Source organism: Nannobrachium achirus (genome assembly GCF_963921795.1).
Source record: "Nannobrachium achirus genome assembly, chromosome: 7".
NCBI classification, from domain to species: domain Eukaryota; kingdom Metazoa; phylum Chordata; class Actinopteri; order Myctophiformes; family Myctophidae; genus Nannobrachium; species Nannobrachium achirus.
In genome coordinates, this window is record NC_137816.1 from 18,849,063 (window position 1) to 18,875,721 (window position 26,659).

At 45.0% G+C, this 26,659-nt stretch overlaps 1 protein-coding gene across 1 annotated transcript; it reads left to right on the plus strand.

Moving 5' to 3' along the window:
• Positions 1–1,141: 1,141 nt before the first annotated feature.
• lrp3 (low density lipoprotein receptor-related protein 3) lies at positions 1,142–26,525 on the plus strand (the record flags this gene model as incomplete). Its single annotated transcript, XM_080730094.1, has 10 exons — positions 1,142–1,208; positions 4,869–5,393; positions 8,505–8,640; positions 14,884–15,095; positions 17,054–17,628; positions 18,756–18,875; positions 19,049–19,554; positions 20,084–20,216; positions 25,644–25,975; positions 26,144–26,525. The coding sequence occupies 10 exons, from the start codon at positions 1,142–1,144 to the stop codon at positions 26,523–26,525; spliced, it is 2,988 nt and encodes a 995-aa protein (XP_080586220.1).
• Positions 26,526–26,659: the final 134 nt, after the last annotated feature.

Here is a 26,659-nt window from a genome sequence, read left to right on the forward strand (position 1 = left end):
TGTGTGTGTGTGTGTGTGTGTGAGAGAGAGAGAGAGAGAGAGGCTGAACAGAACGTACAAAATAGCAAACAAAACTCATCCAAATATTGTTGGTTGAACTCTTTATCATGTTTAATCTTGTGAACGCATCAATAACTCTTGCAGGCAGCTGTGCAGCCAGACCACGAAAGGCATTCCTTCAAATTAACTAGACCAGGTCAACCTGGTTGTGCCAGACCCCCTGTCTGTCATCATCATTTATGACATCATGCCTTTTGTAGGCATGTCATCATCATGTCATCATCATATATACCCTTTATATAGAAAACCCGGACAGACCGACATTTGCTTATGTAGGCCTACCCATTTCATGGGTCTGGCAAAAACTAATACATAGTGGAATGCGTTGAGTCAGAAAGATCATTACTCGACCAGAATGATTAGAATATGGAGACTTCCAAGTGCCACCACAGACAGATAAGATACCGGTAGGGCTAGGCATATTACAAATAAATAATAGCTGAGCATATATTCAAGGGGTGGAGTGGTCTTGGATCTGGACGTATGATCCATAGATAGACTGTAAAAGGTATGACCTTTATTTCTTGCTTTTCTGGGGGTCAGAATCTCAATCTGCAGCTTATTATGGTTATATAAATCTTCCCTTGCTATTATACACATTATATATATTCTAATTCTAATACAAAATATCCTCACTGTAGAGATTTAAGATTTCTCAATTTAGCTATAAAAAATAATACATTTATAGAGAAACATTTTGCAACATCCGTATAGGTTTTATTTCGAAAAGCCTTCAGCGGAAGTCGTGTAGGTTGTCCTAGTGGTTGACTTGACACACAGCAGTATGTTCATGTTAATGTATCTGTGAGCAGCACGAAGGCTTCGTGTGTTGCTACTGTGCAAAATGAGTTGACCGTTTCCTCTACTATCAGCACCATCGTTAGTTATTACCATTATGCATCATCCTTCCCGAGGCGAGGAGGTGTGCGTCGCCCTGTCTCGGTTGAAATAACAACAACAGCAGCGCAGCCAGCAACAGGAATACATACAGCACACGGAGCGACGCTGCAGATGTTGGCTGAATTGTCTCCAAGATGACAAAAGAAGACGAGTCAGTACCTGGGCTGTAATGAGGAGCACCATGGAGGAACGGCTTCTGCTGCTGCTCGCATGGATCATGGGTGCACGTCTGCCTCTGATCTCTGTCGGTGAGTGTTCCTTCCGATGCAATGGTTGTTGTTGCATTGCATTGGCTTCAGCAGCCTGTGCCAATGCCTTATGTTTTATTATTATTGCAACGACGTACAGCAGCCCTCGGAAAATAACATGTTTCCAACTGATATGAATGTGGATTTCTACATTGTTTTGAGTGTGCTCGTGCGCGCGTGTATGTGTCTGACTATGTAATGTGTGTGTGTGTGTGTGTGTGTGTGTGTGTGTGTGTGTGTGTGTGTGTGTGTGACTGAGACGTGCTTGTGGTTACTATATATATATCAAATATGTTATAGTATGCTTTATAGACTTTATCCAGGTGAGGTGGTGGTTTGCTGCTGAAGCCATCATTCCTATGAGTGCTGTAGTGAGGTCATTCATTGGCCCAGGGAGGGAGATGACCAGTTATGGTTGCAGAGTCATATTTTTCATAGTTATAAATCATGACAGCTATTGATTCTCCAGTGAGAACTGATAGCCCTTGTTGTGTAAACAAAAGCTGCTTGGAGATATCTGTGATGATGATGCAGACCCACAGAGACTGATGGACTGCTGTGCGTGCGTGCGTGTGTGCGCGCGCGTGTGAGCCTCAGGTCCATTCTGTTAAACAGCATTACATCACTGTTCTGCACAGCATCACTGCCGGTGCACGTCTCACTTCTATAGGACACAGCACAACTCTCTCTCTCTCTCTCTCTCTCTCTCTCTCTCTCTCTCTCTCTCTCTCTCTCTCTCTCTCTCTCTGTCTGTCTCTTTCCTTCAGAGTCTGTCTGTCTGTCTGTCTGTCTGTCTGTCTGTCTGTCTGCCAGTCTTTCATGATAGATTCTTCTTTGATTATTTTAACTAACATTGACTGACTGAAGTTATTAAATATATTATGGACATAAAGATGATACACATTTGTATTTGTACATTTGTATTATATTGTATAATATCCGTGATAGAAATATGACATGCTGTTTATGCATGACACACACAGGACAAGGTATGGCAGGGTTGAATGTTTGTCTGCTGTAACCTGTAGATCTCTGGTTTAATGCTCACAGCACATCGGTATGATGGTATCATTTGGCAGCCATGTTTCTGGGTGTAATCGCCCTCACCAAGCCTGGTTGTCCTGCAGAGTCTAGCAGAACTAAGTAAAGGAGCTAGTAAAACAGAGAAACATTTTGAGAGTTTATCTGCTCTGTCCCAGCAGGAGTGCAGGTACACACACAAATCGATGAACAGATCGTCACTGTCGGGCAGAAATCTCGTATCTCCATGTTCTTGCGAAAGGTTTTTAGCAAAGTAAAGCCCTACTTCATCATACAAGGCTGTCGCACAAACCCGTTGTGTGCTTGTAGATTGTCTGTTTTCACTAGTTTAGATCATTTTTAAAATGATGAATGCAAAACGAACGGTTTTGGACAGGTTCCCACCCGACAACGACAAGATATTTTAACGTAGTTCATGGTTACCAACATAATTACCAATACCCACTTGTGCCCAATACAATGAAAATACTGAAAATAGCAGGTTGCATTGTTAGCTTCTAGATCTGCTATTTTTACTATGTTTGAAAAACAAAAAAAATATAAATTTCACCTTTAATGACACCATGCCAAAAATAGGAATGCCTGGTTGAAAGTGGTTAATCTAAACACTGTCACAAATAGTGACACATAAACAAACACATTTTATGTGCTTTCCTCCGTAGAGCAGAGCTCCTTCAGAAGTTACTCATCAAAACAGATTAATTAAATGTAAATCACTGAGCACAGTGGGTCAACCCCAACACCCCACAGTGTCACACCTGACTCCACACACACACACACACACAATCTCTATTCAGGTGTGTGTGTGTGTGTGTGTGTGTGTGTGTGTGTGTGTGTGTGTGTGTGTGTGTGTGTGTGTGTGTGTGTGTGTGTGTGTGTGTGTGTGTGTGTGTGTGTGTGTGTGTGTGTGTGTGTGTGTGTGTGTGTGTGTGTGTGTGTTTCAGTGTTGCCAACTCTCGTGAGCATTAAGCCAACACACCTCCGAAAACAAGCCACATCTTGTGAGAGAAATAAGCCAAATCTCACCTTGAAAAACAAGTCCAATAATATGGCCATATATTCCTAATAAAAAACATTAGATGTATATATCATTATATTTACTACGTAGATACTATAATAATTTATGTTTTGGTTATTTATTTATAACATTACACACATACTTGAGCCAGGACTTAATAAAGTAGAGACACCATTCTGTCACTAAATGTGATTCACACCCCTCCCCAAGCCTTATGGGGAATTCTAGTATACTATACATCAGAGAAATGTTGGCCTGTTAGATTTGCCAAAGAAGCCACTGCGTTTTCAAAACGAGCCCCCAAAAAAGGAACTCATCCTCTGGGAAAGAAAACAAGGCAAAAGTCGCTTACAATAAGCAGACATGGCAACACTGGTGTGTGTTTGGGTTGATAGGTGTAGATGTGGGGAAAAGCCCCAGTGTAACCTGACACTTCCAGTGCCTTACAGACACATTTCCCTTTCATTGCACACATGCGCATACAAAAGACGGATGAAGCATACATACATACACTGACAATGTTTGTGTGGAGGGACACCATGGGGTATTGGGAATATCCCACTGTGCTTTGGAAATTGCTTCAGTCATTTACACTTAATTATCTGCTTGATGATGAGTAACTTGACAATGACAGAGCTTTGCGCTACAGAGACAAAATAACTGAGATTACTTTTAAAATGCACTTGGCCGTGACAAATAAACAACACACACATTAGTGTGCAAAAATCAGAGTAAATGGCTTGAACCCCAGTCAACAAAATGACAGAGTAAATAGTCACATAATTAGAGTGCAAGGAAAACAAAAGGAAACACACACACACACACACACACACACACACACACACACACACACACACACACACACACACACACACACACACACACACACACACACACACAAGCTAATGCACACACAAACCACAAACAATGTTGGTTTTGCCTATGGCCTATCAGGAACACACACACGTACGTGCGCATAGCGTGTGTGTGTGTGTGTGTATGTGTGTGACAGCGAGACACCCAGAGGTAAAGCAGCAGCTACAGTAGAGGGACAGTTAATGAGACGAATGAGACGGATGGTTTCTTCTGCTTCTGCTGCACTGCAGCCTGAAGAGCAGAAAGAGAAAGGAGGGGGGTCATTAAGGTCACTGTGGTTTTGGTGCCGGGGCTTGTGGGAAATATGGTTCAGGTCCTAATTAGAGAGAATCAAAGTACACCCACGTCAAACACAATCGTCAAAATGCGCCTCTAGTGCCGGCTATGAAAAACAGGACAGACACTGAAAAAGAGACACAGCTTGGAGTAACAAATAATACAAAAGAAGAAAAAAGTTTTCATGACGTGTTTACAACGGGCACGTGCACACATAGACATCAAAGGGGACTTGAGCCCTGCCCTTTTTTATTCATCTGTAAAAAGTGCCCTCTCCAGTCCATGAATGCAGTTTTTACTATGATGAAAGAAATGTAAAATTCCCTCTTCCCTCATCGTGACTCTGCCCAAGAAGGGAAACCTTGCCGACTGTAACAACTGGCGGGGCATTACACTGCTGTCTATCCCTGGCAAGGTATTCTGTAGTGTATTGCTAAAACGCCTTAAAGACGAGGTGGATAACCTTTTAAGGGAGGAGCAAGCTGGATTCCGGAAGGGAAGATCCTGCTCCGAACAGATCTTCACTCTTCGCAACATTATAGAGCAGTGCCAAGAACTTCAGAGACCCCTCATAATCAACTACATCGATTTCAAAAAAGCTTTCGACAGCATCCATCGAGAATCACTGTGGCAGATAGTCCAGCTGTATGGTGTACCAAGCAAGTACATCACCATCTTCAGGGCCCTGTACCACAACTCCACTTGCCGAGTCAAAACCGTCAACGGCACAACTGACGACTTTGACATTGTGACCGGTGTAAGACAGGGTTGCATCCTATCACCCTTGCTTTTCACAATAGTCATTGACTTTGTGATGAGGAAGACCGTCACAGGGGCAAACTTCGGCATCAAGTGGGGAGACTGGAGAGGGAAGACTGGCCGACCTGGACTTTGCAGACGACTTGGCTCTGATCAGTCATACCCACCTTACACTTCAAGAGATGACCAACAACCTCCATGGGCACGGAGAAAAGGTCGGTCTGCGGATCAGCCAAGAAAAGACCAAGGCCATGACCGTTGGACAAGACCAAAACCTTCCACCGCTCACTCTAGGCGAACAGGACGTGGAGTACGTCGAAAACTTCACTTAAACTTCACCTTGGAAGTAACATCTCAAGCACAGGAGACGTGGAGAAAGACGTACTGACGAGAATTGGCAAAGCTGCAGGAGTGTTCCAACTAGTGTTGTAGTACTCGAGTCAATGACTCGTCTCGAGTCAGGACTCGAGTCCAAATTTTCACTGACTCGGTCTCGTCTCAGTCTCGCCCTTAATTTGACTTGGACTCGTCTCGGTCTCGGTCTAATTTGACTTGGACTCGCCCCCCACCGAGTCCACTCGAGTCAAGTCACTACAATGCAATGGAATAAATGTTATATCCATATGAGGAGCGCATTCACGTTAACATTAAGAGAGCTGCCTTGTTAAGTAACAGAGCATTCTGACGCACATCTGATAGGCACACAGTAGTAGCACACACGCACACACGGCACACACACACACACAGAGCCCCGCTCTGCACAGCAGCAAGCATCTAATCTTCCCAGAAGTTATTTTTTTCGCCAAACAGACAACAGTCCACTTTCCTCTTACCTGCAGGATATCCTTGTGTCCCCAAATAAATAAGTCCTAACAGCTTCCAAACACAAGCCTTTGTGATCATGTGTTGTGTAGTTTAATCCACCCGCACAGCTGGATTAAGAATTTACGTCTTTTTGTATTTCCAGGTGTAGTCTATTACTCGTTAAGCAAGCCTCATCCGAAAGTTTTAAAGTGCACTGATCAACAGAGAGAAGTGTAACATTGTAAGTCCCTGTAGAGAGGTTAAAACGAATCAAAACAACTTGAAGCAGTGACATGGGGTATTGTTTTGCCTTGTACTTGAAAGGCATCAGACTAATGACATAGGGTAGCCTACATTTCTCACCTTAAACAATGAAATGCAGACAGGCACATACTGCTATGTGTTTGAATGGGAAAACCTTATTTATTTATTTTAGCTTTTAGTCAAAATAAAATATTAAGATAAGAGTTTGTTTGAAAAATGTTTTGCTAAAATCATGCATGCTCTATTTCAATGCAACTATAACAGCAATGTTTAAAAATGTTATAGATTACAGTAGTAGACATAATTATTTTTTAAATAATATTTTTGTTATCACTTGGCCTTTTAGTGCATGGGCATCAATATTATATCCATATCATGATATTAGACTGGATAGGCCTAATTATCGTCTGTGATTTGGGATATTGTACTGCAGTATATGCCAAGTCTTATTTGTACACTAAAGTACTTGTTCTCTGCCTGGGAGAAAATATAATTGTAGCAACTCAAATGTCTAGTTCTTAGACAGAAAATTGGTATGGGAAAAAACTACCTCTCCCAAAAACTCCCTCAAACCTAAACCACAGCATTGACAGCAACCAAAGGTAATTTGGGGAGACCTATTGATTTAATTTGAAGACAAGCCATTAATTGTGTGTGTGTGTGTGTGTGTGTGTGTGTGTGTGTGTGTGTGTGTGTGTGTGTGTGTGTGTGTGTGTGTGTGTGTGTGTGTGTGTGTGTGTGTGTGTGTGTGTGTGTGTGTGTGTGTGTGTGTGTGTGTGTGTGTGTCCGAAAAAAAAATATATATATTGTTTTCTGCAGCCTACCTATCAAAAAAAAAAAGGAAAAAAAAGAAAACTGGACTCGGCTCGGTCTCGCCTACCATTGGTCTCGGACTCGACTCGGACTCGCCTCCCATTGGTCTCGGACTCGACTCGGACTCGGCCCCCATATGACTTGGACTTGACTTGGACTCGCTTTAGGTGGACTCGACTACAACACTAGTTCCAACGACTCATCTGGTTGTCAAAAGCCATCACTACGGCCACAAAGCTACGCCTTTATATGTCAGTAGTCATTCCAACAGTGACCTACGCCTGCGAGACCTGGATGAAGACAGCCAGCATCACCAGCAAGTTGGATATCTTGAGGATATCATGGAGAGATCACATCACAAATGAGGAGCTGATGAGAAGGGCAGGGGTGCAACCACTGTCGGACATCATCGCTGACAGGAGGAGGAGAATGACTGGTCATGTACTCCGACTGTCAAGAGAGAGACCGGCAAGTGTTGCAATGGAATGGATGCCAGAGGCTGGAAGGAGGAAGAGAGGGAGGCCAAAGAAGACATGGAGGCAGACAGCCAAGGAAGGAAGACTTAAGTGAGATGGGTGTCAGCTGGCATGGAGCAAGAAGGGTCGCTAGGGACCGAAGCAAATGGAGACGACTCGTCGCCCAATGTTCCAATAGGAACGGGAGGAACTAAGTCTAAGTCTAAGTATCACGCACTGAAAATAGCCGACCTCCAAGCTCACAACGTGTCGGGCTGCGACGCGTTGTGGAAGTCTGCTAGTTTCGATATTTAAAGTTATACTATGTAACTTTTTTTATAAAACATATCTTAAAATTGTCCTAACTATTAAATCGCTAAAGTTTTAGAACCCCCACTCCGTTCATTTCAGCCCCAAAAGCCTTTTCTTTATATGTTTTCTACTTAGCCTTGACAGGGGCGGGATTTCCCGGCAAAATGACGTCATCTGCATCATCCGCCAATCACATTGCAGATCATACACACATGATACACTACCGGCCAATCACAGCGCACTGCCGGGCTCTCTGGTGGGTTTAGGAAACACGCCTTCAGGAAGTACAGCATGTAACTCTCCAACCGCTGCTCGTAGAAGGACACGGGAGACCTCATTGAAAGCGTCTCGGCGAGGCGATGCGGACGCGGTGGTCTAACGGCCCGGTCCGCGGCGAAAAACGGACGAAAAAAGCAGACGCGACCGCGGTTTGCTATACTGCTACAGACCACCAGTTGAGCAACTTACACAGTATAGCTTTAAAGGCCCTTTTAGAAATTTCAACCCCTGCCTCTCAATATTCTCTGCACGTCCCTGGTTTACAACATTCTATCTGCCCCTCCCCCCCCCCCCCCCCTCTCTCTCTCTCTGTCTCTCTCTCTCTCTCTCTCTGTCTGTCTGTCTCTCTCTCTCTCTCTCTCTCTCTCTCCCCCCTCCCCCCCGTCTCTCTGTCAGCAGGTTGTGGAGATCAGACCGTGTTCCATACTGAGAGGAGGGGGGTGATCTACAGCCCCTCCTGGCCCCTCCCCTACCCGCCTGCTCTCAACTGCTCCTGGAGCATCATGGGTGCTCGGCGAGAGGTCATTACCATCAGGTGAAATACTTAGAATGCACACATCAACCGTAGCTTGCGCAGCCTCATGCGTGTCCAGGGTTCATATATATTTCATATGAGTGCTTGCTTAGTACAGCGATTTTTACTCCTTGGGAATTCAGATCAAAACAGAATGTTATAATCAAATATGTAAATTAACTTGCAGTGAAAATCTGTTTGGAGAAAAAAGCTCCATGGAAGGCAACACTATGGAATGGATATAGAAAAACATTGCACCTGGAAGTGCAAACGGCGTCTCCACAAGGATATTATCTCTTGTTCTATTGTCTCTCCCTTCCTGATACATGACTGAATGAATTATGACCTTGACCTTGATTGTGACCCTGATGCTTTTGACCCAAAAGTTAATACTGTCTCTGTGTTTTTTACTTTAATTTTGGCCTTGTCGTACTCGTTTCACATTTATGATCCAAAAAGGTTACCATCTCTTCCGGGTGTTGATGATTCCCACCAAGTTTGATGGTAATCCGGCCAGCCGTTTAAAAGTTATTTTGCTGACATTCTAGGGATGTGAATGACTCTCAGCTTTTAGTAGAGGAGCCTATCAATTTTTGTAATTTTGGAATGATAATTGTTGGAGACATGTATATCTTCATTCTTGGGGTTCTCACAATACCAAAAAAACATGTCTTCAATTTTTCTTTTTGTGTTTAGCATGTGTAATTTGCATAATTAGCCAATTAATTGCCAACAACAGTAAATGGCAATAACTTTGCTTCTGGGTAACTTATAAAGGTGATCTAAGAGTCTAAGTCCATGTTTGTGAGGTCCAGAAACTCATCTGTTACCATTGTGAAGTCATACAACCTTTCCTAATTAGCATAATTAGCATACATTACGCAAAAACGAGGTGAAAATAAGCAAATTGCTGCATTTCTTTGTTTTAGTCAACTTTGAAAGCTTCTCACAGACTCTAAGATGTATGTTTACAAGTCCAGGAATTATTATTATCCTATACATGAATCATGCAACCTTTTGTCTGTGTAATAATTATGTAATAATCACACCGAAACCAGAAATAGCTATATTTATTTATATATCCCTCATATAAAATAAAGAACATTATGAGAAATGGTCACAGAATTATCAGATCGTTTATACTAATACAGTATGTACAGAAAGTTGTGGGTTAGGTACGTGGTCCTGATACCATACCATTGCCTGGTAATGGGCACGGGCAATGGCTTGATGTAATGCTCCTTGTGTAGGTGGCAGCTTCTCTGCTTCCAATTGTTTCTTTGTGAATAACCTCCACCTGAGTTCACCAACATCCACAAGATTTGTACCGGGCTCGTACAGCTGGCAAACAAATGCTTCAATCTTTTTTTCTGTGTCAGAACTGAGCTTTTTTTGAACCAACAGGTTAACTTTCCCTTTCCAGCAAAATGGCCTGTCTGGTCAGCTCCAGAGAAGGCATGGAACCCTGGTAAGGCTGAAGTCCTCGTTTTACACAGTGCCTGCACTACTGGCTCCAGTGAGATGATACGTTTTTTGTTTCCCACACTGGTGATGAAATAGGTATCCTTGCACAGCTGATTGTACCGTCGGATTGCAAGAACAAAGACATCAGTGTCCGGGGACTCAATGTAGAGCTGTGTTGCCCTCTTCAGACAGCAGGCTGTGCAGGATTATCCTTGTATCAGCCTCTTCCTGTGAGCTGTGGAGATGTTTTACATCGATAGAGTTTGAGTGGACATCTTGCCTTGACGTGATTATGAAAACGTTGGGTTTCCCCTGGAAGTGTAGGAGAGCTTTCTTAGCAAGATAGACAGTCAGCTCATCTTTGGTGTGGATACCTGACAAGAACTGTTTTTCAGACACCTTCCCTATCGGTGTGCTGTCTTCCACATGATAAGTGGTAGGGGGCTTGCCACCCTGGCGTCGCTTACGCGTGGCCTCCTTCAGTGAAGATGCAATATCATAGCGGTCAAATACTACATGGGTCTCACTATGTTCTTTGGTCTTCCTGTCCAGTATGGCTATGAAGTGGTCAGCCCACTGGGAACATATCTTGATCCATGATGGCTTTCCCATTGCCTGTACCAATGTCATTCCATCTATGACAGTTACACTCTTTGGCAGCACTGTGGTTGCTGATCAACACCAACGTCACCAGTCCTCTTCTCATTCTGCAGCTCCTCGAGAATGGTCATGAGCTTGCTCTTGTCTGTGCAGGGCCGAAGCTCACCAGTCACTGTGAAAAGAGCACGTGGTTTGGCAGTGAACTCGTGCTGGCCAATGGCTTCTTTGAGGTTGATCTCTGAACGTGATCGAGCAACAATCAGCATTCGAGCAAACAATGACCTGTCATCCTTCAATTCCCCCACCTGGTCAGCGAGCTTATGTGTTTCACAACTTCTCCTGCACTCTTCCACATCTTCAATTGAACCTTTTTCATTCTGGCCCAGACACTGACTTCATTTTTGTTATTGCGTGCTTTCACAAAAGCAACATAGTTCTGCTGGCCAATTTCGTCTTGGCTGCATACATCTTTCTCCACGTGGGGTGGCATCACAACTTTTGTGATGATATTGGGTAGGTCTTTGCCATCATATGTTAGAGGATTCAAAGATGACTTGATCACATGCTTCAATCGAAGTACATTCTTTTCCTGCCTTGTCCAGACAGCAATGGACAAGTCATGGTGCTCCTTTTGTGTAGCTGTTTGTGTGCCAGCCATCTGGCATGCTTCTTCAGCAAGTCTACTCAGCTCTGGTGCTGTCAAGAAGAACCTTTCCCTAGCACTAGCATTCTGAGTAATGCCCACAAGGCCTCCAGTGACCTTCATGATGCGAGTGATGTGCTCAAGGGCATGATCCACCCCAATGGTGCAGAATGGTATCTGATTTTTATTGACAGTGAACTGCCCATCGATAAATTCTTGGTATATCTCTGGATCTGTGGTCTGCAGGGCCTTCATTTCTGCTAGGTAGACTGGAACCAACCGGGCATACTTCTGCTTGTCATGAGCAAAGAAGTATTTGCATAGCTCATCCAGGGAAGAAAGATGAAGTTCCCAGAGGCCATCACGGGTAGCACGCATGAAAGTGTATATCAGTAACACCATTTCAATAACTATGATTAGCTTTATCAGCTGTGATCCCTCACAGCTGAAGCACAGTTGCTTGACTCATTATGACAAGAATTAATCTATGGATATACTAACAGAAAAAGAAACAGGTAATTTCCTACTTTCAGACTAATTAATAATTCATGTATGCAGATTGTACTAATGACAAAAGGTTGCATGATTTACTTACATCAGGATAGGAATTTCTGGACATGTAAACATACTCAATTAGTCAATAAGAGTCTCAGATTATCTCTCCAAAGTCAGCTAAATGTGAAAAATTAAGCGATTTCCTGATTTTCAACTCGTTTCTGTATAATTTAAGCTGATTATGCTAATTATGAAAGGTTGTATGACTTCACAATGGTAACATATGAATTTCTGGACCTCACAAACATGGACTTAGACTCTTAGATCACCTTTATAAGTTACCTAGAAGCAAAGTTATTGCCATTTCCCGTTTTTGGCAATTAATTGGCTAATTATGCTAATTACACATGCTAAACCCAAAAAGAAAAATTGACATGTTTTTTTGGCATTGTGAGAACCCCAAGAATGAAGATATACATGTCTCCAACAATTATCATTCCAAAATTACAACCAGCAGAATCACTTGATTGGCTCCCCCACTATTTATTGCGCCTTTTCTTCTCTTTCTGCTAATAATTGCTGCCATTGTGTGTTCAGAAATTGTGTAGAAGCCCTAATGTTTCAAAGGCCTATTTCAAAGCTTTGGTTCCTTGTCATGTCTGTTCATAAAATTATAAATGTATTTGTTGACTAGAGTAAGTCCTGTATCCTCCATGTCCACAACTGTTATGTTTTCCTATAAATAGACCAATGATTAGTTATGGAACGCTGCGGGGAAAAGGATTTGCGTCTTCGTGCCCAGCTCTCTCCTTGTGCTGTCATCGGACACAATGGGCTGATGTCTTCATAAATGGGTCATCATATTGTATTGCCACTAGCACAAGTCAGACAGTGGTTGCACACAGTCGATTAATTGATTGATTCAATACTGTATTAGTCAGAGATGTAATCATGAGGTACAGTTAAGGCTAAAAGGATAACGCAAAAAAGTCACTGGGGACTTGTTTCCAGTGTGGTCCTGTATTCAATTCATCAACATAGCCTAAAAAATATCACATGTTATCAAATATCAACTAATAATGCTAATACAAAACACTTTGTACGAACTACGAAGGAGAAAAAGGAAAACGGCAGCAGAGAATGACACCTCTTTTCTATGGGGATTAGCATTTACCTCCCCTTGTGGGTGTCCTGATAGATGACAGAATACTGTATTAGTCAGAAATGTAATCATGAGGTACAGTCAGACACGCAAAAAAGTCCCTGGGGACTTGTTGGGTGGGTCATGGGCTTTAGGCCGATTTTGTTTGTCTTGTGATGTCTGAAGCGTAGTTTTTGAGTGGTGCATGCCGCTCCAACATTGGACCTAGTGATGCAACGTAATAGAAAAGCGATAGTGTTTTTCACAGGACGATCGCGCTATGAACGGTGAACGTGAACGAATCATTACCGCGAACGAAATTATTTGACTGTGTGTGTCTATAACAGCATTCAGCACAAGGTGTATGTCAGCTGCAGCAACAACAGCTGCAGCCACCAAAATGCCACATTGAAATGTACACACACACGCACGCACGCACACACACGCACGCACGCACGCACGCACACACACACACACACACACACACACACACACACACACTTGAATGAATGGACAGCACCGCTCAGTTCACATTGATGTGATTTTTAGAGAACCAAGAGGCATTGAATGAGGGCTCCAGCAAGAGTCTTGAGAGCACCTTTGAAAATTTTGCCCAAAAGTCTTGTTCTTGACTTTCTTCTTGATCACTTTTGATGCAATTTTTTATGTTGGTCTGTTGTAAAAAAAAATACAGTCCAAATAGGTAACCTCTTGAAATTAGTATATCATCAACTCTGACCTTGAAATCATTTGTATTTACATTACACTTGAATGTTGTATCCACCACTTTTGTTTTGGTCATTGTCTTAGGTAACAATAAATCAATGAAAATAACAGATCTATAAAAGAAGCTATTACACTACCCTGCCACACATTGCTGCAGACAGGACAGTTTGTAAAGAACAGAGACTGTAGTGAAATTGTTCTTTGTTGAATCTCCACCACTGATGGATTGGATTGGACAGAATACAGTTTGAATGAAATATGTGATACATCCTCCCTTTAACCACAGGCTTTGTACATCGGTCACAAGGCTTTTTAGCTGGGCTGTTCTGATCTATTTTCTGCTCGTCTACATAGTCGTCTGTTTAATTTATAAAATTCTCAGCTCTGTTCTCTGACACATTTCCTCCATGATTTGATAAGCAGCAGAGAGCCAGACAATATCAGTCTGTGTCTGTGTCTCAGTGTCTGGCTAAACGGTCTGACAGAATGCTACTCGGCTTGGCTTCTTTGTTCCTGGTTGTCTAAATATATCTTCCTCGCAGTCCTCTTTCCTCTAGGGGTGCATCAATTAAAAGATCTATCATCAATCATATCAAAATACAATATTTGTTATAAAAATGTGTGTGTGGGGGGGGGGGGGGGGGGGGGGGGGGGGGGTTCATGGCTTTTTTGTTTATAGCAAAGAAAAATAGATAATAACCTGCTAAGAAAATATTCAATAGTTGCAGCCCAACTCTGCTTCTCTGCTATCAAGATGAGTTAAAATAAAATGTAAATAAAATGACCAGTAAGACAGATAAGCGACCGTCATGTTGCATACACAAACTTTAGAAGGCAAATTGGTAGCCAATCAGGAGGGAATATAGGAAATGGGACAGATCCATGCTGATGACATTTTTAGAGATACTGTGTATTGCTTTGCGTGATTTTAGGGCAAAATCTGTAGGAGCAGTCCAACAAATGTTTTGCAAGAATCTGCCTCATGGAGGCGCTAGAAAAGGGCCATGTGAGAAATGAGGGGTGGTAGCCAATGAGTGTGTGTGCAAAGTTTGGCATGGATAGGGGCAACGGTGGCAGAGATATGAGTAGGGCAAGAGTGTGACGTGACTGACTGACATTTTGATAGTAACTGCGACCTGACGGTTGCAACAAAACAAAACGATTACAAATATATTTCCTCTCTCCTCTCCTGCAGTTTCCGTAACTTTGACGTGGATGATGCTGCGGTTAGTTGTTGGGGGGACTGGCTGGAGCTGTCTAGTCCAGGTTGGAGTGAGCAGGCCAGGCTGTGTGGCTCAGTGCTGCCTTCTCCCTTCATCTCTCCCAGCGGTCGAGTCACTCTGTACTTCCACTCCCAGAACAACAGCTCTGGTCAGGCTCAGGGCTTCAGGCTGTCATATATCAGAGGTAAATTAAGTGTGCGTGCATGTGCATGTGCATGTATACTTTATCACTCACGTTCAGAACTGACTGACTCCCTATCTAAGCCCTAAAATAGAACAAGTATATCGTAGCATAGTAATGAACAGAAATAGCAAAACAAGACTATCTTTATGCAGCTCTCCCCCTATAAACAACACACAGCACTGGGAATGTTTAGTGTGTAGTGAATATTTGAATATTAGCTCTCCAGCTACATACACACTGCAGATAAAAGATGAGAAGATGCCGATAAAAGCAGCTAATTGGCTGCTATCACAGGTGATGTCAGAGCAACTCAGCACTCTGGCAATCGATATCTAGAGAAGCAGGAGAAGCTGATTTGTTGACTCATTATTAGTGTCAGTGGATAATTGAACCTATCCTCTACTTCACTGTGAGTCACTTGAGCTCTATGCCGAGCCTCATCGAGGCTGATGTGTTTCGTTCTATCAGTGGGAATGATACTAAATGAAACCAGTTAAAACTAAACTAAATTGAACTAACTTGAAATTTAGCATCGTAATTCCTCCCTCTCTCATATACAGTGAATCCATTTTCTCTCTTTTTCTTTCTACCTTTTTAAATGTCTCTGTCATCCAATTGTAAATTCCTTGTGTGAATTATGTTTGTATCCCCCGTCAATCAAAGGTAGCGATTTTAAATGTATTCAGTGGTCGCTTCCCCACATTTACTTTGTGAAGCTTGTATCTAAACAGACATACTGTAGCGATAATCTTCAATAAGAACAAAAATGCATCACAAGAAAAATGTTGGTGTTAATACGATTCGCTGAAAGGTACATTTTTTACATGCATATATTATCAACTACATTGACTTTCACAAGTTGGCATTTCAGCTTTGCAAAAGCATGTATTTGATTAGTACTGGTACATAACATCCCATCAGCCGGAGGGACACGAGGTTGTAATTTACAGTACTAGTTATTTGTGAGCTTATAGATCCCATACGCCTAGGGTGACCAGACGTCCCGTTTTACCCGGGACAGTCCCGTTTTCAAGCTGCGTGTCCCGGTGTCCTGACAAATATCTCTAAAACACTGATATGTCCCGCTTTTCAACATTCACTGCAAAATTGTCCCGGTTGTCGCCAGAATTAAAATGATAGTAGCTGTTTTCAGTGGTTGCAGAGACATTTATCATGTTCTTTTCATGAAAACATGCTCACCTAACCAATCAGAAAACAGGAACACATTCATTGCGTGTCTGAATTCAACGCTGAGGCTGTTGTCAATCACTCACTGCCTGTTTGCAACCCTGCGGTGTGTGTGCACGCGTGCACGAACGTTATAGAATGGGCACGTGCGTGCGCGGTAACGTGCGCATTGCTTTTAGGGTCCCAGTTTTAGGCAACAGTGTTTTGCGTCCCGGTTTGAGTGGCTGGAAATATGGTCACCCTACATACGCCGGACAAACAGGTGTGCATGATTGGCTTGTTTATATGCCTCCAATTGTCTATGTGATTAATTCACATACATTACGTGGTTTTCGTTGAGTGATTTAAAAAGAAAATCACACCCAGTGTGAAGTGATCGGTGCCTTTGAGAATAAATACTAATGTATGATGTAATTGTTGTGGTGTCATGTCGTTTGCTTTGCGGGACATATGGACATACGGACGGACGTACATAGATACACAACAAAGCCAGATGTAGGAGCGGTTAGCACCGCTCAAAAATATTCTGTAATAGAGGTCCTGATGTCAGCATGCACAAGAAATATGACGATTAGCACTTACACACACAGAGACAGACAGAATCTCCTTGCAGCCAGATGGATTCCTTTGTTGGAGTAGGGTGTGTTTAAGCAAAAATCTTAATAATCTTAATCTAAACCACCAAACGTATTAATACTGGTTTTGAACACAAGCTGCTGTAATAATTTGTATGCTATTATTATAACCTCTCTTGCCTCTCCTGTTCACAGGTCACCTGGGTCAAAGCAGTTGCCCTCCAGACGAGTTCCTGTGCGGGAACGGGAAGTGTTTACCTTTGACCTGGAAGTGTAACGGCCAGGACGAGTGCGGTGACTCCACAGACGAGCGAGGCTGCTCCCCTCCTCCCACCGACGCTCTTCCCCTCCTGCACCGCCCGCCCTGCCCCCCCGGCTCCAGCCCCTGCACCCACGGGCCCTCCACCCTCTGCCTGCCTCCCCTGCTCCGCTGCGACGGCCGGCACGACTGTCCGGACGGGAGCGACGAGCGGGGCTGCGCCGACACCGCCTGTGGGAAGAAGAGACTGGGAAACTTCTACGGCTCCTTCGCCTCGCCGGACTTCTACTTCCGGGTCAACCGCAGTGCGGCGGGGTCGGCGGGGAAGACGCTGGGAGGCGAGGCGGGAGGGACGGGAGGCGGGGAGGGAGGAGGTGAGGTGAGATGCTCCTGGTTCCTGGACACCCAGGACCCCAAACCCATCGTTCTGCAGCTGGACCTCAGGCTGGGCCCCAGTGACTCGCTTCACGTCTACGACGGTCTGGTACAGAGGGCCGAGCGCCTCCTGCAGGTGAGGCTGTGGAATTACGCTGTTACTGGCTGTATGACATTAATATTTAAATAGAAGCTAAGTTGTGGAAGAGATAGACTATCACTATGAAATGAGAAGAGGCAACGATATCAGCAAAAGATGTTAACTTTAGAATTGTACGATTTAAGATAGGGATAAGATTAACATAAGAATATCAGATAATATGATAAGATAATTTATTAATATAAACATTTGTTATTGCCTGGGAGTATATAACTGAGGGCTGTCTTGGATTTGAGGGCAACAATAAATGCCAGGTGATTATTTTGTTTATGATTTAACACTGCTTGTCTGTCCGTCCGTCCAGAGGACAGACATTTCTTGTACATTGTGGGGTGGGAGTTCTATGAAACCATAGCATGTCTGCAGCTGGCTGCCGGCCTCACCGCTTCGCAGCCATTCTCTGAACAGTCAAAGGTCGCCGTCTCCCACTTTGTGTTTTGGTTCCTTCCTTTGCACCCGGATACATTCCAGTGTAATTCAAACACTCTTCAAAGCCATATACAGTAGGCAGCCAGGTTTTGCCCACATTTGACATTGTGTGATCCTGGGGGCGCCCGCTGGCTGCTGGGCGCATTCCCCAAGGGCTTTGTGTAGCCTGCAGCGGGTCGCTGGTTTGATTCCCAAGCCCGACCAGATTTGCTGCGTGTCGCTCCCCGTCTCTCTCCCCGTTTCCTGTCAGTCTGCTGTCCTGTCGATAAAGGCATAGAAGCCCAAAAACATATATAAAAAAAAGACACTGTGGGATCCTTAATCTAACCTTGTTGAGCTCAACATCCCGTGCTCTAGTTCTCAGAGGGGTAAGCAGAGAGGTTGTGCTGTTGTGAGCTTGTAAATAAATTGGGTATGAATTTCACTGAATGTTCACCTTTTATGACATGCCCAGAATAGGGATGCGAGGATTCATGCATGTTAAGGGAACTTTTGAGCAATTATTTATTTTAGACACTTTTTGCACGCTTTACATACCTTAGAAAAGAATAAATTAGTCATGCGTATGTGCAATCAGTCAGACAGTGATGTGCTATTAGCTAGGTATTAGGTTTAATTAGGCCTTTTAGGTTGCTGTTCTGTGTATGTAAATCATGGTCTTAATTCTTCCACAGGCTCTGTCCCACCATAACAACCACAGGCCAGCTCTGCTGGAGTCAACCAGGGGCCAGATGAGTGTGTTGTATATGGCTCAGCCTCATAGCCTCGGGCACGGCTTCAATGCAACCTACCAGGTAACCAGCTCTAAAGCTCCCTAACACACATCACCTGCACTAACCTCAAACACCAACCCTAATCCATCCATATCCCCTGTGGAACGTGGATCCACTGCAGTGTGGACCAAAAAAGACATTTATAAACATCCATGGTCATCATGAGTAGGGTTTCATGCTTTCGCTTCTTCTAGGTCAAAGGTTACTGTTTTCCCGGGGAACACCCGTGTGGCGGTGACCAGGGCTGCTACTCGGAGCGCCAGCGCTGTGACGGCTACTGGCACTGCCCCTCCGGACGCGACGAGGAGGGCTGCCCGGCGTGTCCGGCCGGAGAGTACCCCTGCGAGGGGAGCGGCGGTCGGATTGGCATCGGCAGCGGCAGCGGCGGCAGCACGTGCTACCCGGCCTCGGAGCGCTGCAACAACCAGAAGCGGTGCCCGGAAGGCTCGGACGAGAAGAACTGCTTCGACTGCCAGCCGGGGAACTTCCACTGCGGCACCAACCTGTGCATCTTTGAGACGTGGAGGTGTGACGGGCAGGAGGACTGTCTGGACGGCAGCGACGAGAGGGACTGTCTGGCCACCGTGCCCAGGAAGGTGATCACTGCTGCCCTGATAGGAAGCCTGGTCTGTGGGCTGCTGCTGGTCGTCGCCCTGGGCTGTGCCTTCAAACTCTACTCGCTCAGAAACCGAGAGTACAGGTAGAGCCTTTTCTCAAACTCCCTATCTACCTAATCCATTAAATCCACTTGAATAAAAGAATCAGTTCTCAAAAATAGCAACACATGCATGCAACGCATTATGAGCTCAGAGTAATCGATTTAGTCAATTATATAAAAGTTCAGATAAAAAAAAGGATATTCATTGATATAAATTAAGCGCTCCTTGTGGGGTCCTAGCTGGACCATTTCTATGTAACAAATCGCGATCAGTGTGTCTGAATTTTAAACCGGTGTCATACTTCTGTTAACTAGCTAGCATTAGAGCTCATTTATACTGTGTTGCACAACATGGTCGTGCAACAAAATGTTATTTTTTAGACTGTGTGGATACAGTGAGCGAGCTCCACCACAGCGGTATTGACTACAGTAGGTTACCCCTAACCCTGCAGCCATAGTGCCTTTACCCACTGAGCTACACAGCACAAATCTCTCTAGACTCTGTTCCACAGTCCACTAGTATTCTCTCTCACATTTCTTCTTCTGTTCTGTTCTGTCTGTCTCTCTTCAGAGCCTTCGAGACTCAGATGACTCGTCTGGAAGCGGAGTTTGTGCAGAGAGAGGCTCCACCCTCCTATGGTCAGTTGATCGCCCAGGGCCTCATCCCTCCCGTGGATGACTTCCCCGTCTACAACCCTGTACAGGTAACACATTACATTACTAACAAAAAAAGTGTAGAGCCGCACACTCGTAGCTGCCGATGCACATTTATTTATTAAAGGACAACACAGAATATTCTGTGTTGTCCTTTAATAAATAAATGTGCATCAGCAGCTACGAGTGTGCGGCTCTACACTTTTTTTGTTAGTATTTGTCCCGTTGGCCGGCACCTCACAAGGACTGGTGTGCTGTGCACTTTTCTTGCTATTAACACATTACATTACACCACCACGTAGATATACAATGTCCTGTCTACAACCCTGTACAGGTAACACATTACATTACACCACCACCCTGTCTACAACCCTGTACAGGTAACCCATTACATTACACCCTGTCTACAACCCTGTACAGGTAACCCATTACATTACACCACCACCTAGATATACAATGCCAGTGACTACAGATGTCCACACTAGAAATAGCACATATTCAAAAAGGTATTTACAGGGGTGCCCTGAGCTAAAGATGTTTGAGAACAACTTCTCTAGTGTATCTGTATACAGCTCAGTGTGAAAGTGGGTTTGATTCTTTTACAGACGGGGAAATCTCGCTTTTTCGAAGGCACATCATTTCAACTAAGGGTTAGGGGTCCCATCCTCTTTTACAGTACACTTTAAGACATAATAAGACATAATAAGACAGAATAAAGCCATAATAAGAAATAATGTGTTGGTAATTAGAGCTAATATATTTTATTAGACAGAAACAAAGACAGAATAGTAGAAAGAGCGAATACATTCTCTGGCACCGTCACCTGCCGCGAAACTGCAGCGGCAGACACTGCCGCACGACCGCTAGTTCGACCAGCAGTCGCACTGCATCGCCGGCGATAGGACCAGCAGTCCCGCCAGTAGGACCGGCGGCCGCCGCACGGACCGGCAGGTCCCGTAGCGGTAAACTGCCCGTCCGTGCGGTGGTGGCTGCCGCGTCAGTTACCAGCGATGCTGGTGCCAGATAATGTATTCGCTTTCTGCTATTCTTTTTTTTTTTTTATAATTTTTATCCCACAATTTTGTAACCCATTTTTTCACCCAGTGCTAATTGCCTATGTAATCCTGGGCTCTGCTCTCCCTCTGCCGCGCCTGGGGAGACAACGGACTGACCTCATGCTTCCTTCTATGCATGAGGAGTCCAAGTTGCTTCTTTTCACCTGACAGTGGAGATTTCCCTGGTTTGGACGTAGCGCGTGGAAGGAACACGTTATTCCAACCAGTTCCTTTCCCCTCCATCAGGCGCCCCGGCTGGCCAGGGGGAGGCATTATTGAGACCAGGATTACGTGCATGTTTTTGTGAGGGTATCTACCCTAGGGGACACGGGGAGAACATGCAAACTCCACACAGAAAGGCCCTATCGCCAACCCCACCTAGGGTGTGGGCACTGATGACGCGGAGGAGGAACACGCCGCCAGCGCCCACAGCGTCCCCCGGCGGGAATCGAACCCAGGACCTTCTAGCTGTGAGGCGAAGCGCTAACCACTGCGCCACCGTGCCCCCGCTTTCTGCTATTCTGTCTCAGCCACCACCGCACGGACGGGCAGTTTACCGCTACGGGACTGCTGGTCCTATCGCCGGCGATGCAGTGCGACTGCTGGTCGAACTAGCGGTCGTGCGACAGTGTCTGCCGCTGCAGTTCCGCGGCAGTGACGGTGCCAGAGAATGTATTCGCTCTTTCTACTATTCTGTCTTTGTTTCTGTCAAAAAATATATTAGCTCTAATTACCAACACATTATTTTTTATTATGGCTTTATTCTGTCTTATTATGTCTTATTATGTCTTAAAGTGTACTATAAAAGAGGATGGGACCGGGTTAGGGTTAGGTTTTAGGGTTAGGTTTAGGCATAGTTTTACTGAGTTTTGGGTTAGGTTAGCATTCACCAGCGTCGGCAGGTTAGCATTTCACCAGGTTAACATTCACCCGCGTTGAAAAGATGTGCAGTCGAAAAGATGCTATGTCGAAATGATATCACGCTCCCTTATAGACTATGGACTTTGGCAACTGAATTTCCACAGCAGGATTAATAAAGGTCTCATCTTATGTATCTCTTATGGATTCTTCATTGAGCAATGGGAATCAGTTAAGGCCTGCCGTTGTACACATTACATTTTCGATTGACAGGAAGTAATTAAAATGAGATAGTCTTTTATAGACTTGTGAAAAAAAATATGTTCGGGTTATTTTCTTCCAATTTGTTTGGCCTCTCGTTATCTATGTCATCATTATGACCAAAGATGTGCTCTAAAAGTGGAAAAATCATTTCATTTCAGCTCATCTTTAAAGTGATGATAATAGGCTGATGAGAACTCCCAACATCAGCACACTTCCTAAGCGCCACACACACACACACACACACACACACACACACACACACACACACACACACACACACACACTGATTTATTGTCACACACACACACACACATATTTACATGCACGTACACACTCCCAGGCGCTGTTGCTTGTCCTTGGGAACATAGCCAAGTATTCAGAAAACGCCACGTCAGCGTGCGTATGTGTGTGTGTCTAGGGCAGACTGTCGTTTATCACTGTATGACAGGCGGTTAGTGCAGTTTGTCCATATAGGACAGATGGTTAGTGATGTATTTCCCTGTAGGACAGAGCTGTCTGGGTGGTTTTACAAACCATGCCATTACAAGAAAGGTCTTCCCAGATCATTAGTGTCCTTCAAGAAGACACCTATCCCGTGCCTTAGCCTCACTATTACGTTTTACCCAAAACGCATTGAGGTTGCAATGAACCATTAAAATGCAATCACTCAGAAGACCACATGCGGCCAAATGTGTCCCTTTATGCATTTAAGGACTGCATAGTAATTAGGCCTGACCATTGCTGAAGAACTTCCGACGTAAAAAAGACTGTAAAAGGACTTATTTGGGATGCTCCTTTAGGCAGAGTGTTTAACTGTACTTGTACTGTACTATACTTGTACTGTTCTCCATTTTTGTCTAATAAAATACTCAATCAATCAATCAAAAGCCTGTGAAAATAGACAGATGTGAGAAAATTGGATCCCAAGTAGTCACACAAGTTATGTTTATAGAGATGCATTGTGTTGCCATGTGAACTGCAATCCATCTCAACTTGATCTTGACAATCTGGATAAGACACTACAGTAGGTCACAATCTGAAACGGGCCTCTAGCCTTCTGGAGAGCAGGCAGAGATCAAATCTAATTCATACCAACTAAAAGAAACAGCCTCTTATCTGCTGTCTCTATTCTGTCATTTGGTCATTATCACCTCTGTCCCTCTTCGTCCTTCACTCTCTATTTCTCTGTGTATCTTCCTCTACCTCCATCCTTCTCCCACCTCCTCTCTCTGCCCTTCACGTTTGCTTTTCAATTCAATTTATTCTCTTGGCATGAATTAATTTGAACCCCTCCTCTTTTCTCTCCTCCATTACCCTTACCTGCCACATCTCTCACTGGTTCGCTTTCCTCCCCCTTTCTCCTTGTCCCTGTGTCTCTACCCTCCCTCTCTCACTTCTTATACTGTATATCTCTACCTCTATACATAATAAACATCATTTACTCACAGGACGCCCACTGGCCTTGCGGTCCAGGCACATGCCTGACAGCGTGTCACGGGTTCGAGTCCCGTTCCTGACGACCTTTGCTGCGTGTCACTCCCCATCTCTCTCTCCCTATTTCCTGACAGTCTACTGCCCTATCATTAACACTCAGGACACCACCATTCACTTGCGCTTTATTTTGAAGAGCCCCGGAAGCTCCGTGCGTGTGCACGTGGGTGTACACTGACGATCCAGGAAGGAGATCTGTTTGTTTACAAACGGTCGCGAAAACTAAAATCCTAACCGGGGCCGACCATCACGGCATAGTGTCGCCGTGAAGACAAGCTGATCTCGGCCTCCTCGGCGTTATTTGCACCTTATTTCGAGATAAAGCCGTTTTTATGTTTCAGTATAGAATAGGAGTCAATGGATAATGGCCGCTCTCGGTTGCTTCTGGCTGCGTTGCGTCATGACGTATGCAGTTTTTTCTTTCACCAGCACCCGTAGCAAGCGTCTGAGATGCGGGTTACCATGGAAACCTTATCTCGTCTGTGAACGTGTTTGGCTACCAAGAGCAGCCAAACTGTTAAAAGGCATAAAAGCCCCAAAACAAATCTTTTTTTTTTTTTCAAATAGTATTTTTATTGATTTTGACATTTTATGACATAGACAAGACAAACAGACAGACAGCTCAGCTCAGACACAAATGCAAAGGACAATGTACATTTCCTATACCTATACCTAGTCCCAGAATCAGACACAAAGGGTCAAGTTCAAACTCTACATTAAAGATCACATTCAACTGTTGTACAACACCCCACCAGTATCGTTCAATCTTATGACATGATGACCATATGCAATGAATATAGTATCCTTCCTCAGTCTTACACTTAAGACAAAGGGGGGATAGATTAGAATTCATTTCATGGCGAAGGCTAGGTGAGATCTCTAATCTGTGTATGGTTCTTAACACTTCGCCAGCCAAAATAGAATGGTGGTTGGTAGATTAGCCGTGAAATTTCTATTATTGTATTGTGATCTGAGACATAATATTATGTTTATAAACATGAGCCCGCCACCCCTCCTTCTTGGACAGCGCCGTTGTTTTTTTTTTGTTTTTTTTCCCCCAGGTCATTAGCTCACCGTGATTTTCTCGATCTCCGTTGGGATAAAGTGGTGGTTTTGGTCGAGCATCGATCTCCCCGTGCGTTTCGCGTGCGCGATCCGCGCGCATAAGGATCCATGCATATAGTCCAGGAGTGACTGAACAGTTGATGTGTCCACTTTGGATAGCCTAGCACCTAGCACTCCAGCTCTGCTAGTGCTAACGTCCAAACAACAAGTGGGTGGGAGGAAGGAAGGCTGAAGAAGGAGAGGCCATGAGAGTCACTTCTGTTTCATGTCAGAGCAGCCACGAGCCACCGATGGACGAGCGGTGACTAGGGAAGGTTAGACGATCGCCGATTTTCGGATAAAAATCATTTATTTCCTTGCTGGGATGTGCGATATACTACGGTTTTAACATTAAGGGGCTCCCCGTGGCTTGGAAAGGGTTAACTGAATCGACCAGGCCCTATTACACACGGAAAGTCTTTTGGCGTTTTCAAATATTTCGCACCAAACCTCATTATCAATATCAACCCCACGGTCTCTTTCCCAAAAGAAAATCTTAAAAAATATATATATATAATTGGTCCTCACTAATGATCATTATAACATGTTAACATTTCTGTCTACTGTGTCTCAGAGGAGGGCTTTGGACAGTCCCAAAAACACCTACCAGTGACATCATCGATGGGGAATCCAAGTTAATAGAAACCGCAGGCTACTATCTTATGTCCAAATGATTAATTTCTCTCTCTGTCTTTCCATCTCCAGTCGTCTGTTCTTCAGAACCTGCGAACAGCGATGAGGAGACAGATGCGACGTCACTCATCTCGTCGCAGCGCGTCCCGCCGGCGCCTGGGTCGTCTGTGGACCCGCCTGTTCCAGCAGAGAGGGGGAGGGACTCGACCCCACGGAGCCCGGGGCCACGGCATCCCTCTGCTCTCCCCTCCCGCTGCGCCTCCTCCTCCTATCACCCCACCAACACCACCTCCTGCCTCTCTGCCCTCACATCCGGACACGTGGCCTCGTAGTCCCGGCTCGCCCCTCTGCCTGCAGGAGGGACAGGGGAGCGAGACGGCAGGTTTGGCCGGAGGAGAGCTGAGGTTGGTGGGCATGGCTTCGGTCGCGACCCCCTCTCCTTGCTCGGTGGCGGCGCTGGAGCTTGCGCTGTCCCTTCCCCAGTACTCCTCGGACCCCCCGACACCCTCGTCGTCCTCCTCCTGCTCCTCGTCCTTCTCCTCTTCCCCTCCTCTCTCCCCCCTCCGCTCCAGTTCGGAGAGCCAGGAGGAGGACGAGTTTGAGGTGCGGCGCGAGGCGCGCGCTCCGGAAGGCGGCGAAAGGGCAACCGGCAGGCGAGGAGGGGCATTTGAACTGTCCGCCTCACAGCAGCAAGGAGACTTTCGAGCCCCGCCCACCTGCGGCCGCAGACCTCCACACACGTCCTCCTGTGTTTCCTCCGCCCCGAGCCCCTCCCTCTCTTCCACCACCCCCTCCCACTACCACCCCCTCCACCCTCGCCACCGACGTAAAGCCTCCAAGAGGCTGGTGGTGGGACTGGCGGTAAACCTGACCTCTGTCTCCCTGAGAAGGTACTCCCCTCTCAGACACATCTCCCCCCTCTCTCCCACTGCAGAGCCTGCTGACTCTGTCTGACTCAGTCAGACACCGTTGGCTGAGCATGGAAGTTCTTTTCACAGCAACCACGCTGCTTCACACTCATACCCGTCCCATACAGCCGGTAGAACCACAGCGTTCTACTGTTTTCCCAGTGGGAGAACGGCCACAGT